The following is a 17,446-nucleotide window of genomic DNA, read 5'->3' as shown; positions in this document are numbered from 1 at the left end:
GTTCGGCAACTTGAGCGTCCAGGAGCGGAAAAGACTACAAAAAGTAGTAAACACTGCCCAGTCCATCATCGGCTCTGACCTCCCTTCCATCGAGGGGATCTATCGCAGTCGCTGCCTCAAAAAGGCTGGCAGCATCATCAAGGACCCACACCATTCTGGCACACACTCATCTCCCCGCTACCTTCAGGTAGAAGGTACAGGAGCCTGAAGACTGCAATGCCCAGGTTCAGGAATAGCTCCTTCCCCACAGCCATCAGGCTATTAAACTCAACTCAACAAAACTCTGAACATTAATAGACCATTATCTGTTTATTTGCACTTTATCTGTTTATTTATTAATATGTGTATATATTTATACAATGGTATATGGACACACTGATCTGTTCTGTATTCATGCCTACTATATTCTGTTGTGCTGAAGCAAAGCAAGAATTTCATTGTCCTATCTGGGACACATGACAATAAACTCTCTTGAATCTTGAATCAGGCTTATATTCCTACTTGGTTAAGCAACATCTTAGCTTTTATTCTCATTTGTTTCAAATTCCTCATTGCCTGGCTGCCTTCAGCTCTCTGCTCCTCCATAACTGCAGTTCTCCAATTTCAGCTATGTTAGCATTGCTAATATGAATCATTCCATGATTGATGGCTGTGCTTTCAGCTAACAAAGTGCTAAGCTCGGCATGTTCCTTACTAAATTGCTCAGCCCGCCTTTCCTACTTCAAGACATTACTTACAAGCATCCTCTAAATTTTTTAGACATCTGTTCAAATATTTCTTGCGGTTTATTGCTAAATTACACTCCAGTGAAGTGTCTTGGGACATTTTACAGAGGTGAACGGTGTTTCAGAAATATCAATTGATGGTGTTATTTCAAAAGGCAATAAACTTCGAGGGTAGTGGGCACAAAATGGTAATTATATTCAAATTAATTAAAAAAAATCTCCCTCTCCAATTCATTTTCTATTTTATTAAATAATCTTTACATATAGAATACAAATATAAACAGAAATTACAAAATCTATTTGAAAAAATAAGTCAAAGCTGATATTTAACCTGTACACATAGCTAGAGGAAACAAGGGGCCTTTTCACTGACTTCAACAAACACGCCTTTGTTTGCACTATTTAATCACATTCTGAAATACTCGTCTAAAGTTACTATAATTTAGTCATTAACTTAATCCCTGTAATAGACAAACCTGTTTCAATTTAGCAGTGTCTCAAGCTGGTTTAACAACATTCAACACCCCTCATTACTTGTTCACTTGATATATAGAAGTTGGCCTGAATGAAGCTGTGGCCAAAAATAATAAAGATAGACATAAAATGCTGGAGTAACTCAGCAGGTCAGGCAGCCTCTCTGGAGAGAATGCGTAGGTGACGTTTTGGGTCAGGAAAAAAAAATCCAGGACTTGTAAACTTCAGATAATAATTACAATTCAATGAAATTATGTTACATATTTTAAAATTCCAGATGGAAGTTTAGCATAAGTTAAGGGGCTGTCCCACTTGGGCGACCTAATTGGCGAGTTTAGAAGAGTTTGAAAAAATGACATGTTGAAGACCAGCTTCGACTAACTTCGGTAAAATTAGACACCGAATAGTAGAGAGTGAAGACGACCTTCTTCGACTATGATGAAGACTATCTACGACTAACATGCCGACCTACTACGACTAAACCTACGAGTAAAAAAGGTATCGATTTTTTCCATGGCGACCTTTTTTTACTCGCGGGCATTTTTTAACATATTGAAAAAATGCCGCGACCTAGCTGAGGCCTCGAGTACGCGGAGACCACTCTCAAGCATGAAGGAGAGTTACGAAGACCTCCTACGACCTTGTGCCGACCATGCTGCGAGTATGAGTCGAGGGCAAACTCACAGATTAGGTTGCCCAAGTGGGACAGGCCCTTTAAGCTCCTAAAAAAGTTCCACTTACTTTTATCCAAGGTATCCATGATCTCAACCTACTGTAAAATTGATCCAATCAATTTAATTATTCAGACTCTAAAATCATGTAATTGCTCCGTGCAATAATCCATACCGTGCAAGTTACCTATCCATTTTGGTAGCTTTATATTCCACTAACATTACAACTGAAATTTCTGATTTCATTACGTCAAGCAGTTTCTAACATAACATCACAGAATGAACTAACAGAAACTATTTTGCAGAAGCCAAGTGCTTTAATCTGCCCCAAACACTTCTGTGGGGCTTGTAATATGATCAGTGTTGTTGTCCACTGTTGACATCTTGTACTGGTTTGGCTGAAGCGAATTGACAATTGTAGTGGGATTGCCAACCCTCAGGCTTGCCTGGCAGTTTCTAATATCTAGACTACTCTCCAGTACACCACTATAAACCAGTTGAGAAACCATAATGTTACAGGGACAGACCTTGTCATGAACTGCTGGTTGTTCTGTTGTGAACCACGCTTCCAAACGAGGAAGCTCTGGACTACAGTATAAACACGTTTCACACTTACTGATCGCTCTTGGCTGAAATTTGTTGACTAGACTCCTCATGGAGCATAACTGTGAAGAACTAATATCAGGAAAGGGAACAATACTGTTTGAGTGGGTCAAGAATTAACCAAGTGGTAAATGAAGAATTTATTTGCGTCATTGGCAGGTGGTGAATCGGTTACATGGCTGAGGAATCTGCAGCTGGAAGCAAGTCCCATTGATACCACTAGAACATTTGCAATACTCCCATAGACTGTGAGGATGCCATACCTTCTGCCTCCAGCATGGTCTCACTGCAGAAGGTTCCTTGGATGATTTTGCAGTAATTTCCCCCTGCTGCTTACAACAAAGCTGCTGGAAGAGATTTTCTATCATAACATTGGTCACAAGGGTAGAGACTGCTTCAAGTGACTGTGGAATTCATTGTTTGGGCTTCTTAATTAACAAAGAGATCACGTATTCTGGTTATCTTTCATGACTGTAACGCAAAAGTTGTTGAGCAGGTTGCTTGGCAGCAAGCTGGCACCAGGAATAGTGTACAGAATGAGACAAAGACAATTAAAAAAAATGTAAACCCTTTGACCTTTTTCACATTTTAAAAGGAGACGGATCTGTAACTTGTTCAAGAAGGAACTGCAGATGCTGGAAAATCGAAGGTACACAAAAATGCTGGAGAAACTCAGCGGGTGCAGCAGCATCTATGGAGCGAAGGAGATAGGTAACGTTTCGGGCCGAAACCCTTCTTCAGACTGTCTGAAGAAGGGGTTCGGCCCGAAATGTTACCTATCTCCTTCGCTCCATAGATGCTGCTGCACCCGCTGAGTTTCTCCAGCATTTTTGTGTACCTTCGGATCTGTAACTTAACAGTTTTATCCAATGGTGGTGCAGACCATATGTGAGAATCACAAATCTTTAGCACCACATTTTTCCCCAACAACAAAAATTAAAGTTCACACAAACATGCAGTAGGTTGTTGCATTGTATGAGGCAGCTATTTATTCACACAAGCCCCAGAGTTTACATTTCTTATGGAAACAGGCTAAAATTACTTGCATGATTTGGTTCTTCTGGAAGTTTAAATTTTATAGAGCAAATGTTTCAGAATATCCAGTTTATAAAAAGAATGTAAAGTTTGCAATAACACAATAAGGAAAGCATAGTCTAGTTTTTCAATAATACATTTACTTTCAAGCCAATACATTTCACAATGATAGTCCACTGTTGTTAAATAAGGAGTTGATTGACCAAACTTCAATTTATAAAAGGAACACAATTTTATATTATAGAAAAACAATTCAGTAACACATACCACTTAAAAAGTTTCAGAAAACGTGGCAGTGGGGACAGCATGGATAAAAATATTTCTAATTTATTCCAACAGAAATTATCTATATTGCATGACTTTTTAAAGAAACCTAGATCACATGATGAGACTCAAAGATCCCCAAAAATTAACTGTTTACCAAATCATAAAATGTGGAACCCAATCATTCTGAAATAAGTAGCCGAATTATTGTAGTGATACTTTGGCAAAGGCAACGACTGTTACACTGGATAAATTGCTCTTCTCCTAAATAAGCAGAATATAAACTACAAAGGCTCTTTAAGTGTTGCCGACACTGTCTGTTTTTTTAAATTTTAACTAGAAAGTGCAACAAACAAGAATTAGAATCATTGTAGGTGTCCCTTGGCATTGTATGAAGATGTTTGTGTATTTAACAAGAGTACCAACCAGAGCTTGAGAGACTTTAATTGGCTTTAATAGAAATTTGGCATGTCTCTATTGGGCATACTTCAAGAACAATTGACTGAGGCAAGAGATAAAGTGAGTAACTAAATTAAGATCCTGTGTAGGAAAGAATTGCAGATGCTGGTTTAAATCGAAGGTAGGCACAAAATGCTGGAGTAACTCAGTGGGACAGGCAGCATCTCTGGAGAGACGGAATGGGTGACATTTCGGGTCGAGACCCTTCATCAGAGTGAAGAAGGGTCTCGACCCAAAATGTCACCCATTCCTTCCCTCCGGAGATGCTGCCTGTCCCGCTGATTTACTCCAGCATTTTGTGTCTACCTTAAATTAAGATCCCATTCTGCTTGCCATTCAACATATTAAATAAATAAAAGTATCTGAGAAACCAGCTCGGTCAATAAAGGCACAATAAATACACACAATTACACACCAAAATCCTGTATTATTTGGATTCATTTCATCTTATCAGTTTCTCCAAAAATAACCCTGCATCAATTATAAATTCAAATCACAACCAGTTTGGACCCACTATTCTTTCAGGTAACAGAAACATCCCTATCTTTGCTGTATTTCTCCTCTTCATTTTTACAGATGATTCCAAAAATCCCCCACAATTCACGGCTAGAATAATCATTGAGCATCTCTGCGTGTGAAAGGAAGGATGGGAGAAGGGAACCGAGGGATATTCTACACTTTAGCACAGTACTTGGTGGTGGTGAAGGCATCTTTAAAAATGTCTTTCATCAAATCGTTACACTTCTCAAATCATTGCTGGAGTACTAATCACCCATAGGGCAAGTCTGAGTGGCCTCTGTTACTTGGAATCTAATATAGGAGACAACTGACAATAATAGGGGCATCAGCCCTCCCTCGTTTGATGCCCAAAACCTCTCAATTATCCCCTTCATAACTCAGGATCCCTTCCAGCTAATCCATTTAGGGATCTTTCTGAGATTAGTACTATGATTCAAAGAAATAGTAATAATTTCTATGGCTCATTACTCTGTGAATAAGATACTACAAAGTCTTAAATTAAAGTCTTGTGTTGGGGGAAACTTTTACTTTTCTATGTGGGGGAGGGGGGCAGGGTAAGGGGGAAACCGTTTCCCAGTCTCTTCCTGGTGGGGACACCACTATTTCTCCGATTCGCGTCCTCGCCCCCCATCTCGCGGCCTACCAGCTGGATCGGAGCGGCCTTTCCTGCCAGGGACCGGGAACCGGACCAGGGCTGCTACAGCGGCGGCGCAGCGCTGGAGTCACCGCGGAGCGGGCGATGCCTACCCGGGTCGCCGTTTGGAGCTCCGAAGCGTTGAGCCGCTGCTCGAACATCGTGGAGCTCTGGTGCGGAGAGCTTCCAACGCGGGCGGCACTGAACGTCATCGTGCAGTCCAGGGGCGCCTTGCAGAGGGTCTCCAGCAGCAGTATCCACCCGGCGCGGCCTGCGGACTTTGGAAGCCGCCGACTCCGGTAGGAGGGGGCCGACTCTGTGTCCACGCCGCTGAGGACTTCCATCAGCCCCGACGTCGGACTTACAACACCCCAGCGAGCGGTCCTGAACATCGGGCCGCCCGTAGCTGCAACTGCGGAGGGCACGGGGAGGCCCTGACCACGGGGAACAATGGAGGAAGAGACTGACTTTGGTGCCTTCCCACACAGTGGGGAACTCTGATTCTGCTGTGTGGGGATGTTTTATGTCAAACCCTATAGTGTGTTGTGTCCCTTATTTTTATTGTATGGCTGTATGGGGATTTCATTTCACTGTGCTATCTGGCACATGTGATGAATAAATCTATCTTGTATCTTGTACAAGCGGAAAATGAACAAAACCAAGCTTTTAGCTGTTTGCTTCCATTGATTTGGTTCCGAAGTTTGACCACAAATAGTACCTGATAAATAGCAGTGTGAGTTTCTTGCATCCATCATTTAATTCTCATTTGAAATTCCACTCTACAATATCACCAATTGACAAACTTAAAATAAACAAATACAGGACACCGCCTCTAATCCAGGCAGTGAAATGAAATAAAGGAAATTCAGATGAATGCGTCATCTACTGTAACCCAACACAAGATTCAGTCTTTGTTTTAATGATTTTGTTTCTTCCCTTGCTGGACAACAGGACCTAGGCCACTGCCAGCCGATGGTACTACCAATGACATGTAACTGGAAAAATTGCCAATGTTAGCTTCCCACAGAATGATTTGCCCTCAGTGAGTCAGTGGAGGACTGAAGGGGCATCTTTCTCCTGAGCTTTTGAATAGCTGATGTAAATGTGGAATAAAAAGATTTTTAAAAAAGCTGCAAAGGTCATTGAAAAATGTAATTTTCAACTATAGGATTGTCTCAGTTCAGGAACTAAATATTATAGTTGTGGATATGTCGGAGGTTGTCTGGCATGTAAACTTAAGTGGAGGGTATCTATCAAGTAGAATAAACAGTGATAAATCAAATGTAATCCTCCCGTAACAAAGTCATTTACCATTTTTATTATTATGAAAATTACTTTGCTTGTGGTGAGAAAGTCTACCACAATGCTGTTCCCTACTTCATGGATAAGAAGCAAAGTAAAATTTAACATAGAACAAAAACCTTGTGGAGAAGGGGATAGATTCAGGACTTTGACCAGGATAAAACATTTCTACAGGGTGTGAAACTGAGTCATGTAAACTACACAGGCACCAGACTTGAATCTTCAACCACGCTACGTTGAGGTGCCGCTTCTCTTCAATCCTTTTCAAGGATCCTGAAGCAAAGAATATACAGAGGTTTCTGCCCCATCTATGCAGGATGCAGATGACTTCTGCAAATGGTATTTGAGAAAAGACAGAATCAGATGTTGCTTTGATATCTTCCAAGCCTATCAAACACATTCTTTGACACAGTGGCCAAGTTCAGTATCCTGGTTAAAGATTGTATCTGGATGCGAGGGGTGATTTGGATTCTAGTCCAACAATAAAATTAGTGACATAGTATATTTTGGCTTTTGTCACTATCGACATTAGCTAAGCTCTTCACAATGGCTTTTCACAGAATGATCACTCGTTCAACACCAGGATAACTTGTGTACTGTCTGGCTGTCATTCTTAAACCAGGTTATTCTCCACATACCACGGTTCAGTCAAATCAAATTTAAATAGTGCCTTCAAACATTCTCAAGGCAAGGAGTTTGAATATTAGAAAATGCAATAAAATCAAATAGAGTTGCATAATTTGAGCAATAGTCCAGCTGTGTTCATGGAAATTTATGACCATATGAGAAAGTTAGTGACTGGCTGCTTTGGGGTTTATTTTTCATATTGAACAAATCTAGAAATTGAGAGGCCGAGTGTAGCAGAAAAAGAAAATAGTCGATGGCACTTTTCAGCTGCAGGAGACAAACTAAATTGCTCAGTGTGATGCGCTACAAAATGTTTACTGCATCACAAATGGGAAAGGTTTGGATATATATGATTGCGCTACATTCTTAGTATTTAAATGCATAATTAAGTATTAACTTGTAGTAAATGGATATACTGAGTGATCACCTGTCTTAATGAAACATGCAGCACTCTGCATGGCAGCAGCATGGTCCCCGAATTTGATGTGAAGAGAACAGAGTAAAACAAAACAATTCTATGTAAACGTACAATATATTTATTGCAAGGAATAATAACTTTTACTCCTTCCAGCTTTTCATCCTCTGATAATTGACTAGTCTTTCGGATGCATACTGATGTTTTAATTTAATACAGTAGGTTGAAATGAGGGAAACATCCTAATGAACCAGAGCTTATCCTCATCCAACATCCATGTGTTTTGGAAGGTGATTAGCAATGAGAAGAGGAAGGAGAAATCTGCTTTTTCCCCCAATACAGAAGTATTGAAGCCAACAGCAAACATCCTTATTGCCAACTTAAGAGACAAGCTAAAAGAGAGCACGAGAGGCAAATCAGTTCCAGTCCTCCCAGTTCTCCTTGACTTACACAGGTAAACAGATGTTCCTGAAGACTTTAATCAATTCTATTTAAATACCATAATTATTGCTTGATTTAAATCATTAAAACGTTTTGAATGCTACAGGAAACACATTTTAAAGGGTGAAAGGAAAATAAAGCAGACTTTCATGTTTCCTTAATTTGAAACACACCCTCGTGAAAATGTGCTTGATGGAAGGTGCAAAATGAAATTAATTTAGTCAAAGTGCATTTTGCTATACTTCTTGATAATGGTAACAGCTTTTTTGTTGATACAACCACGGCAAGGCCCCTATACTCAATCTGCCATTAGTTATTCGGTACAATCTTCATTCATTTAGCCAGTGTTGGGATTTTAATTTAATTGGGTTTACAGTAATGAGTAATGCAGAAAATCTGCCATTTCTGCAGCAATTCCAATCAGCAAAATGCAATTTCTGTGCAAGTACAAACTTCAAATCAAGTTAATGAATTCTAGTAACACTGAGAAGTGGGAGTTGTTGGAGTTCACGACTCTACTGCTTTTAACCCAGGCAGCTGGGACAATTTAATTTACAGCATTAGAATGACAGGAGATGAGCAGTAGCTTGGGTTTGCCCATGATCTCTTGAAACTATACATATTGCTAGCAAGTTTTAAGGATTTTTGTTTCTGAACATGCCCGCATAAGTAAGATCTTTGACAATTGCAACATTTTTCGGGTTTCCCATGTCCCCTTGCCTCTACCTGATCACAGCAAGAAACCCCCCTTCCCCCAATTATAAAAATAAAATAATAGGTAGAAAATCATCACAAGGGTAATTTCACACCCAAAACATTTGCTCACCTTTACTCAGGACAAGTCTGATGTGCAGGGAACAGAAGATGGTGAATAATGATCATTGTTACAATTGCTCAATAAGGACCAGTATATGAAACCAAACTGTAACTGTGTCTTATACATTTCAGCACAATTCCACACTTCCTTAATTCACATCCATGAGGCAGCACCATCTATGGTCTGAACCAACTGCTTATTTACAAAGCAGAACATCTAAGGCACGCTGAACAATAATAGGCGGCATTGATATAGACTGTTGCAAAGGGCAGATAATGGCCGATAAAATATTCCAACTACTACTTCCATGTTAACACCCCCTCCAATCCCCCCCTCCTGTGCTGTCCCAACACCCATCCCGTCTTCATTATCTGCACCTGATTTTGTTAAAAATCCTTGCTAGCAATACTTAGTGTGAAAATAAAATGACTTGTTTCTAATAAATAGGAGAAAAATGGCAGTAAGTATGAATATAACGGGGGGGGGAGAAAAACACACAAAAGTAAAGTCTTTTTTTCCCACAGCTCCCAGTATACGAACGCAATTAACAGTTGGAGACCTAATCATTTATATAATCCTCCATCCCGGTGTGCCTCGTCCATTAGGCGTTGTGTTCAAAGGCTTTCCGGGAGTTCACTGCAACAATGTTCTGGAGACTGCAACATTCTTTGGCTGCTAAATGTTTTTTTTAAATTCAAGCAGTTAATACACAATATGTGCACCAGTGCTTAGAAGGCGAGGGAACAGCCACTGCCATTTTCAGGCCTTAATACATGTTAAGAGGGGACTTTCCCAGCCTTTCATCCTTCTGAGTTACTTCAACAAAGAAATATCAAATAGCGTGCATTCATCGTTCTGAATTTCGGAGGGGTCAAGAAAAAATAAATTGCATTTTTGCTCACAAAGTGAACAGTCAGTTCATTTTTTTCCATAATTAATTTCCGACCTACACTATTAAAGTTTCTGTTGCACAGAAATACCTTTAAATTTGCTTTTGCTTATTTAAAGAAAAACACTGGCCATTCATGATTTGGGTGCTGAAGTTGCACAGACGGATGTCAGAATCGTTTTCAGCATCTTGTTATAGCAATTTAGTTTCCAGGCGCAACCAGTGTAAACCTTGTCTGATGTAGTGTACAAGTTCAGTCATGCTGCTGGTCAAGGATAAAAGGCCAACTGCTGCATCAAGCTCCATGAAGAATTCTAAGAAAGAGACAAATATAAAGTTAGATATTTCCCAATAAGTTGTGAACTCGACTAATATGGAATGCAATGAGACTCTCATTTTATCTGAATCAGTTTTATTCAAAAAAATTCTCAGTATTTGCTTGATAGAATTAAAAAGACATGTTGCATTCACTCTGCTTCAACTCCCACAAATGCTAATGAAATTGGAAACTTCAGAGTGAATACAATAAAAACAAGAAACAATTGTTTAGGCAAATGAATGGAAACAGACTCCTTTATTCAATCACATTTTAATGCTGAAAATAAAAAACAGTAGAAATTAAAACGTTTGTCCAATTTGAAAATTTAGCACCACATAAAACCGACACTTTAATTGTAGTGCTTGTGGGAATGGATTATGTGAATGTATATGCTTCATTACATGCAGGTTTCACACTGTTCTAAATTGGTATCCAACAACCGATTTTATCGGTCACTTTAAGTGCTAGTCTCACTTTTAAAACAGAATAACTTTATTTTTTTGCATCAGTAAATTTTAATTTTCACTTTACTAACTGCACCTTTCAAATATAAACCATGAATATCAGGGGGAAAATAAGTTTATTCAGCAAACCACATGGAACTCCTTTTCCCTTCCAGTTAATTTTTCTTACCCCTGTTTTTTTTCGCTAGTGCATCTGCTTGTTCCCACAAGTCATGGCCTTGGAGGAAAACGGAGGTGATGTTGACATAGGTGGAGGCCAGCTGATGAATCGCGTGTGGAATGGCAACACTTCCACCATTACTGGCAGATCCAGGCTGGGAGCCTCCAGAGCTGGCAGGGGATGGTGTCTGAGACAGCGGAGAAGGTGTGCCAGTGCTCCTGAACACAAAAACATTGAAATTAAGGTTGGTCTCATGTACATACAACCCACAAATATAACATAGTTTGTTTACTTATCAAGCCGATTGGTATTCTCTCAACTATCATCCCTAAAGTAACTCATATGCTTTTAAAAACTGTCAGACAAGAAGGCTAGACTATAATAAACTTACTACATAAGAAGAAAAAGTCACCAGGCAACAATACATTCATGAAGCCCTGTTGTCACATTTGCTTCCATACTGCATAACTGTAGCAAGCAGTACAGGTAACAGTGATGGCAAGCATGTTTTACATTAGTCCATAATGGTCAATGGCATTTTCCATCTCTCCAGTGTACGGTCAAATCCAGGTAGATGGATTAGCGTTGCTGATGTGGGGAAATATCAGAATATATGACTGTAATGCCACATATTTTAGGTAATGCGATATTTAAAGTATTGGTCTAAGGGGATAAATATTAGAGCTGCATGCACTAATTACCTGGCAACACGAGGAGATGAAGCTTGAGCTGTCCTGGAAGAACTCTAGAACACAAAACAAATGCTCAATTTTGCTGTGCATGTTTTGACATTGGCAACAATACAGTTTATACCCTGGTCCTCACCTCTTCTGAAGGTGCACTGCGATATGATCAACTAAACTTAACAATGATGGCAAGCATATTTTGTATTAGTACATGACAGTCCAACTGTGTACCCAACTGTCTATTCGTTATGTCCCAGCTTAGATACCAAACGTCTGGGGCACCTTACAGCAAATCACAGTCCTGGCTCCAATCTAGCCGATTGAACAATTCCAAAGAAGAGTTGACGAGTATCTTAGGAACATAACTTCTTACTGTTTATTACTCTGTCCTCCCCAGCCTAACACTTGATTTGGTAAACACCTCAATGATTGAGATGATCATCATCCTCATTCACAGTGCCCTCCATAATGTTTGGGACAAAGACCCATCATTTATTTATTTGCCTCTGACTCCACAATTTGAGATTTGTAATATTAAAAAATCACATGTGGTTACAGGGCACACTGTCAGATTTTATTAAAGGGTATTTTTATACATTTTGGTTTCACCATGTAGAAATTACAGCTGTGTTTATACATAGTCCCCCCATTTCAGGGCACCATAATGTTTGGGACACATGGCTTCACAGGTGTTTGTAATTGTTCAGGTGTGTTTAATTGCCTCCTTAATGCAGGTATAAGAGAGCTCTCAGCACCTAGTCTTTCCTCCAGGGCTGTAAAAAAAAGAGGTAAACTTACAACTATCCAAATCTGAAGGAAAACACATTGTGTGGAAGAAAATAATTCAGGAATGGCAACAATACTGGGAACAGGAGACAAAGGGGAGACACCTCTATTCGCTTCAAAACAGAGTGGGCATTACAGCAAGAAGAGGGGGGAACAGGAGGGAACAGGTAGTATTAACAAGATTGAGGATAGGACACACTCACCAGAACAGCACATTAAAAATATTGGGAAAACACCCTACTGGGCTGTGTGAGGAATGCCATCAACCAGAAACAGTTCAGCATGCCCTAGTTGCATGTAGGAGATATGAGACAGAAAGAGGATTTATGATCATTGAAATGAGGAAAATTGGATTGACAGAAATATCAGTAAAGAACATTCTAGAGTGTGGAGGGAAAGGAAAAGGAATAAAGTTGTTGTTTGATTTCTTGAGGGCCTCTGGGCTTATAAAAAGGATCTACTATAAAGACATGAGTACTGTGGAATGAAGCCAGAAGGTGGCAGCAATGCAACATTGCGGATGCCGGCTGCCGTAAAACTCCAAAGAAGAAGAAGAAGAAGTAGTCTTTCCTCCAGTCTTTCCATTACCTTTGAAAACTTTTATTGCTGTTTATCAACATGAGGATCAAAGTTGTGCCAATGAAAGTCAAAGAAGCCATTATATAGCGATGTTACAAAACTTACCTTCAGCGGCGCAGCAGTTCTGCCACTGGCCGAAATTTTTTTTTTTTAAATATCCTTTTCTTAAGAAATGGAATCTACAGGACATTGTTAATGGGAAAGTAGTGGGCAGAAAGGCATGTCATGTGTGGTTTGAATAGCAAAAACGTGTAGTTTACAATGCCAAAATTGAGGAAAAACAAGGTGTACAGAGTTGCTTATTGATTACAATCTGAGGAGTATGATGATGCTACTGATTATGATATGCGAATGTACCAGCAAGCAACTGATCTTCTCCATAAAGACTTGGTCTATTGCTAGAAATTGCAATTTATTTACCTATCTGTTACGGACTTACAGCATATTATACAATAATATTAAAGTTCTGATCTTGAGAATATCACATTTTTGAATTTTCAAGGCAGTCTGGGTGTTTATTACTATTTCCGTCACAATGGTCAATTTTGTAATTAACTACAATTAGGTAATTAACTAATTATATGCTTTAATTTCAGGTCATCCAAGTAAGATGTTTTATATTTATTTCAGAATGCTTTAATCTATAATAACTGAAAATTTCATTCAGTTCTCTTGATTTTTAAGAAAGTTATGGGCTTTTGTGTTAAGTCAATGGAAAAGCAATAGAGCACAAGATGCTAATTTCCGAGTATGAAAATGGCCATAACCTTTTCAATACTGAAGATATGAAAGTGAATTAGGTGTCAAATTAAACTTCTTTTTATGCTTTATCTGATGTGATAAATTGCAGACTTGATTTTTAAAATCTCAAAATGTTGTAACATTGCTACATTATGAGACTGAGAAACAAGAATTAAACTGTTAGAGACATCAGACAAACTTTAGGCTTACCAAAATCAACTGTTTAGAACATCATTAAGAAGAAAGAGAGCACTGGTGAGCTTACTAATCGCAAAGAGACTTCTTCAGGAGTCAGGTTTGGATTTGTCAATGACCACTGTCCGCAGAAGATACAGAGGGTTCATGAACAGAAATACAGAGGCTACACTGCAAGATGCAATCCATTGGTTAGCCCCAAAAATAGGATGGCCGGGTTACTGTTTGCCAAGGAGTACTTAAAAGAGCAACCACAGTCTTGGAAAAAGGTTGTGGGTACAGATGAGATGAAGATTAACTTATATCAGAGTGGTGGTAAGAGCAAAGTATGGAGGAGAGAAGGAACTGCCCAAGATCCAAAGCATATCACCTCATCTGTGAAACACAGTGGTGGGGGTATTATGGACTGGGCATGTATGGCTGCTGAAGATACTGGCTCACTTATCTTCATTGATGATACAACTGCTGATGGTAGTAGCACAATGAATTCTGAAGTGTATAGACACATCCTATCTGCTCAAGTTCAAACAAATGCGTCATGGGAGGGGTACTTGATTGAAAAAGCAACAAATGAGTTTTTCAAAGCTAAAAAAAATGGACAATTCTTAAGTGGCATCAATCACCCGATCTGAACCCATATGAATATGCCTTTTATATGCTGAAGAGAAAACTGAAGAGGACTAGCCCTCAAAACAAGCATAAGCTAAAGATGGCTGCAATACAGGCCTGGCATCGCATCACCAGAGAAGACACCCAGCAACTGGTGATGTTCATGAATCGCAGACTTCAAGCAGTCATTGCATGCAAAGGATATGCAACAAAATATTAAACATGACTACTTTCATTTACATGACATTGCTGTGTCCCAAACATTATGGTGCCCCAAAATGGGGGGGATTATGTATAAACACTGCTGCAATTTCTATAAGGTGAAACCAAAATGTATAAAAATGGCCTTGATTAAAATCTGACAATGTGCACTTTAACCACAAGTGATTTTTTTGTATTACAAATCTCAAATTGTGGAGTACAGAGGCAAATAAATAAATGATGGGTCTTTGTCCTGAACATTATGGAGGGCATTGTATATGGTGCAACACCAATTAGTAGATAGGAACCAGGTTAAAGATTTAATTATATTAGTTAACTATTTAAGTCATTTATATCTAGGAAAGTGTACATGATGAAAAATAAACTGGTGAGATGTGAAAATGCCTAATAAATCCTGTTCTTCACAGCTTGTGCTTACCTTGAAATGTTCAGTTAGGGTCCTCGAGTACTTCAATGCAGTATCTTTCTTAAATCTGAACATTGCCATTGAGAGCAGAGACTGGCAGCGGATACTGTTAATTACAAAGTTAAAAGGGTACTTTCATTTTTATTGTAAAGTGTTTTGGGAAGGGTTATTACATTAAGTGCAAGGTGTTACGTACCATAATACTACAAACATTTTTTCTACAGGCGTTGCTGATGAGTCATTGTAGTTTATTAGTTTCAAGATATACCTGTGAGCAAGTTATAAAATGAAGATTATATAAGTATTTGTGGTTAAAATACTGCTACTTGAAAACGGAAATAAATGTATACCTCAATGAATCTGTCACTTTGCACATTACATTGAAAATATTAATGAGTAAAAGAGATTAATTAGATGATTAAATTGAGACACAAGCGTACTTACTTGATCAGATCCACAGTTTCAGAAAACATGGTGTAAGCAGACTTTGGTGGCTGTGCCTCACTTTCCATTGCTATTCCACTCTCCACAAAGGACAATGCAGCATCCAAATAGTTGAAAGCTTTCCCAATTTTGTCCAACTAAATTGTGGGGAAAAAATTGTCTTGATATTAAAATTTGTCCGATTTACCTACCATGAAATGCTTACCATTCACAAGGGCTAAAAGTTAATTTTGCCATGATGCAAAACTTCATACAAAATAATTTACTAGATTTTATTTTACTTCAAAACTGCACTGAGATAAACACCGTGTGGTGTGAATCATTAAAGATTAGATTAAATCGTAAGCGGCAATGTTTTTTTAAACAGAGCGTTAACACAGGTTTCGACCAGAGAATTAAAGATGCACTATTACTTAAAGACACATACATAATTACTGTTCCACAACAAGTTGCAAAGAGGGCATAAGGAGGCTACAAAGGATTATAGAGCCTGCAAACGTCTGGCAAGGTATGTGGAAATGCCCATTTTGATAGGAAAAGTACAAAAAGTTTTATTAGCCAAATAGTGAGAGATCTGACTGAAATGCAACGATCCAGAGGTCAATATTTGCAAAATGCTAGTAAGCTGGTATAAACGGTAGCCTATCATCCGTGCTTTTGTATTAATTTAATCTGAAAATGATATTCTGTTAGCCTTCATTTTGAGATGAAATTAATACAAAAGTACGGATGATATGATTCCGTTTATAGACCTCAAGCGGTGTATAGTATTGATCTCATTTTAGGAAGATGTTAACTGTTGTAAGCAATTCAGAGATGGTTTATTACAGTAATATCATGAATGGACAGGTTGTTTTATGAAGAACGGTTGTACACATGACTCTTGTATTGGCTGAAGTTTAGAAATGGGAAGGGTACTTGATTGAAATATGTCAGATCCTGATGGATGCGTTTTACACGAGGGAGAAAACGATGGCATCCAAAACAGGAAAGCATATGCATTTATCCTTAACCTCTTCTCCAAATATTGCTAGTCATCGATTCTATTTTACCCAGCTATAACTGAGCAGTGCCACATCTGCCTTACAATGATGCTAACCTGTCTGAATTCCCGGTGAGCTCCCAATCTCACATTCTTCCCAACACCCGAGTCCGACTATTTCCATCCTGATATTGTCTACCACTGCCCATCTCACTGTATCTATTATTGAAACCTTCTTTATTCTCGCTGACACTCCAAAGATTGCTTGGCCAGTTTCCTACCCTCCATGATTTTCAGGTCAGCAAAAGCTTTGCTGTTTGTGCATGGTTTTGTTGTTCATCACTTCTGTCCTCGTGAGCATACATTGGTGCCAGGTTTCTCCTGTTCTTCTAAATTTACATTTTTCATTCTGCTATTCAAAATTTGTTAAACTGAACTGAAGTTCTCAATTGTAACCTACTTCTAATCCAATGAGTAACATTCCAATGAATTTACTTCTTCCTCTTTGATGCACATCTTTAAATTGGCTTACTTGTTCAATGCAAGCAGTGAATATAACATTGTAGTCGCATATTTTTGCTGGTTCTTATGCTCTAGACTCTACTAAATTTGACAATGGTTCAATCAAACCACGCTTCACACAATAAAAATGATGGTTTATTTCCCCCCAAAAAAGACTAATTCACTACCAGCAACTTACCATGACATCAGCTTTGTGCTTTATTCTTTTGGCTTCCTGCAAGTGATATTCTACCGAATATAGCCTGAAACAAAAAGGGTTAGAGGTCACTATGTATGCAGCCAGGTTAGGTTATAGATTATTACATGTTTTGGTGCTAGGGAAAATAAATTATTTAAATGAAAATAAATTACTTGTCATCAAACTTGAGTATAGGCCTTGTTGATTTGGAGTTTCCATTCGGGAGGAATTGTTCTGGAGTGGTATTACTGGTAGTGCCCTGGTAAGACACCTGTGGA

The 17,446-nt window shown here is 38.8% G+C and overlaps 1 protein-coding gene across 4 annotated transcripts in view; it reads right to left on the bottom strand.

Moving 5' to 3' along the window:
• Positions 1-7,826: 7,826 nt before the first annotated feature.
• The window catches only part of aff1 (AF4/FMR2 family member 1), a 150,882-nt gene continuing 141,262 nt past the window's right edge, over positions 7,827-17,446 (bottom strand). For all 4 annotated transcript variants that reach the window (XM_033024447.1, XM_033024430.1, XM_033024439.1 and 1 more), the window contains exons 14-21: positions 17,342-17,439; positions 17,169-17,232; positions 15,487-15,623; positions 15,239-15,310; positions 15,055-15,148; positions 11,520-11,563; positions 10,828-11,036; positions 7,827-10,189 (exon numbers count right to left, since the gene is read on the bottom strand). In XM_033024447.1, the coding sequence (XP_032880338.1) occupies positions 10,068-10,189; positions 10,828-11,036; positions 11,520-11,563; positions 15,055-15,148; positions 15,239-15,310; positions 15,487-15,623; positions 17,169-17,232; positions 17,342-17,439 (840 nt within the window). In that variant the 3' untranslated portion in view covers positions 7,827-10,067. The remainder of the gene's footprint in view (positions 10,190-10,827; positions 11,037-11,519; positions 11,564-15,054; positions 15,149-15,238; positions 15,311-15,486; positions 15,624-17,168; positions 17,233-17,341; positions 17,440-17,446) is intronic.

Source organism: Amblyraja radiata, chromosome 1 (assembly GCF_010909765.2).
Source record: "Amblyraja radiata isolate CabotCenter1 chromosome 1, sAmbRad1.1.pri, whole genome shotgun sequence".
NCBI lineage: Eukaryota > Metazoa > Chordata > Chondrichthyes > Rajiformes > Rajidae > Amblyraja > Amblyraja radiata.
Note: the sequence above shows the minus strand (reverse complement) of the source record. Positions and strands in the feature narration are given on the sequence as shown.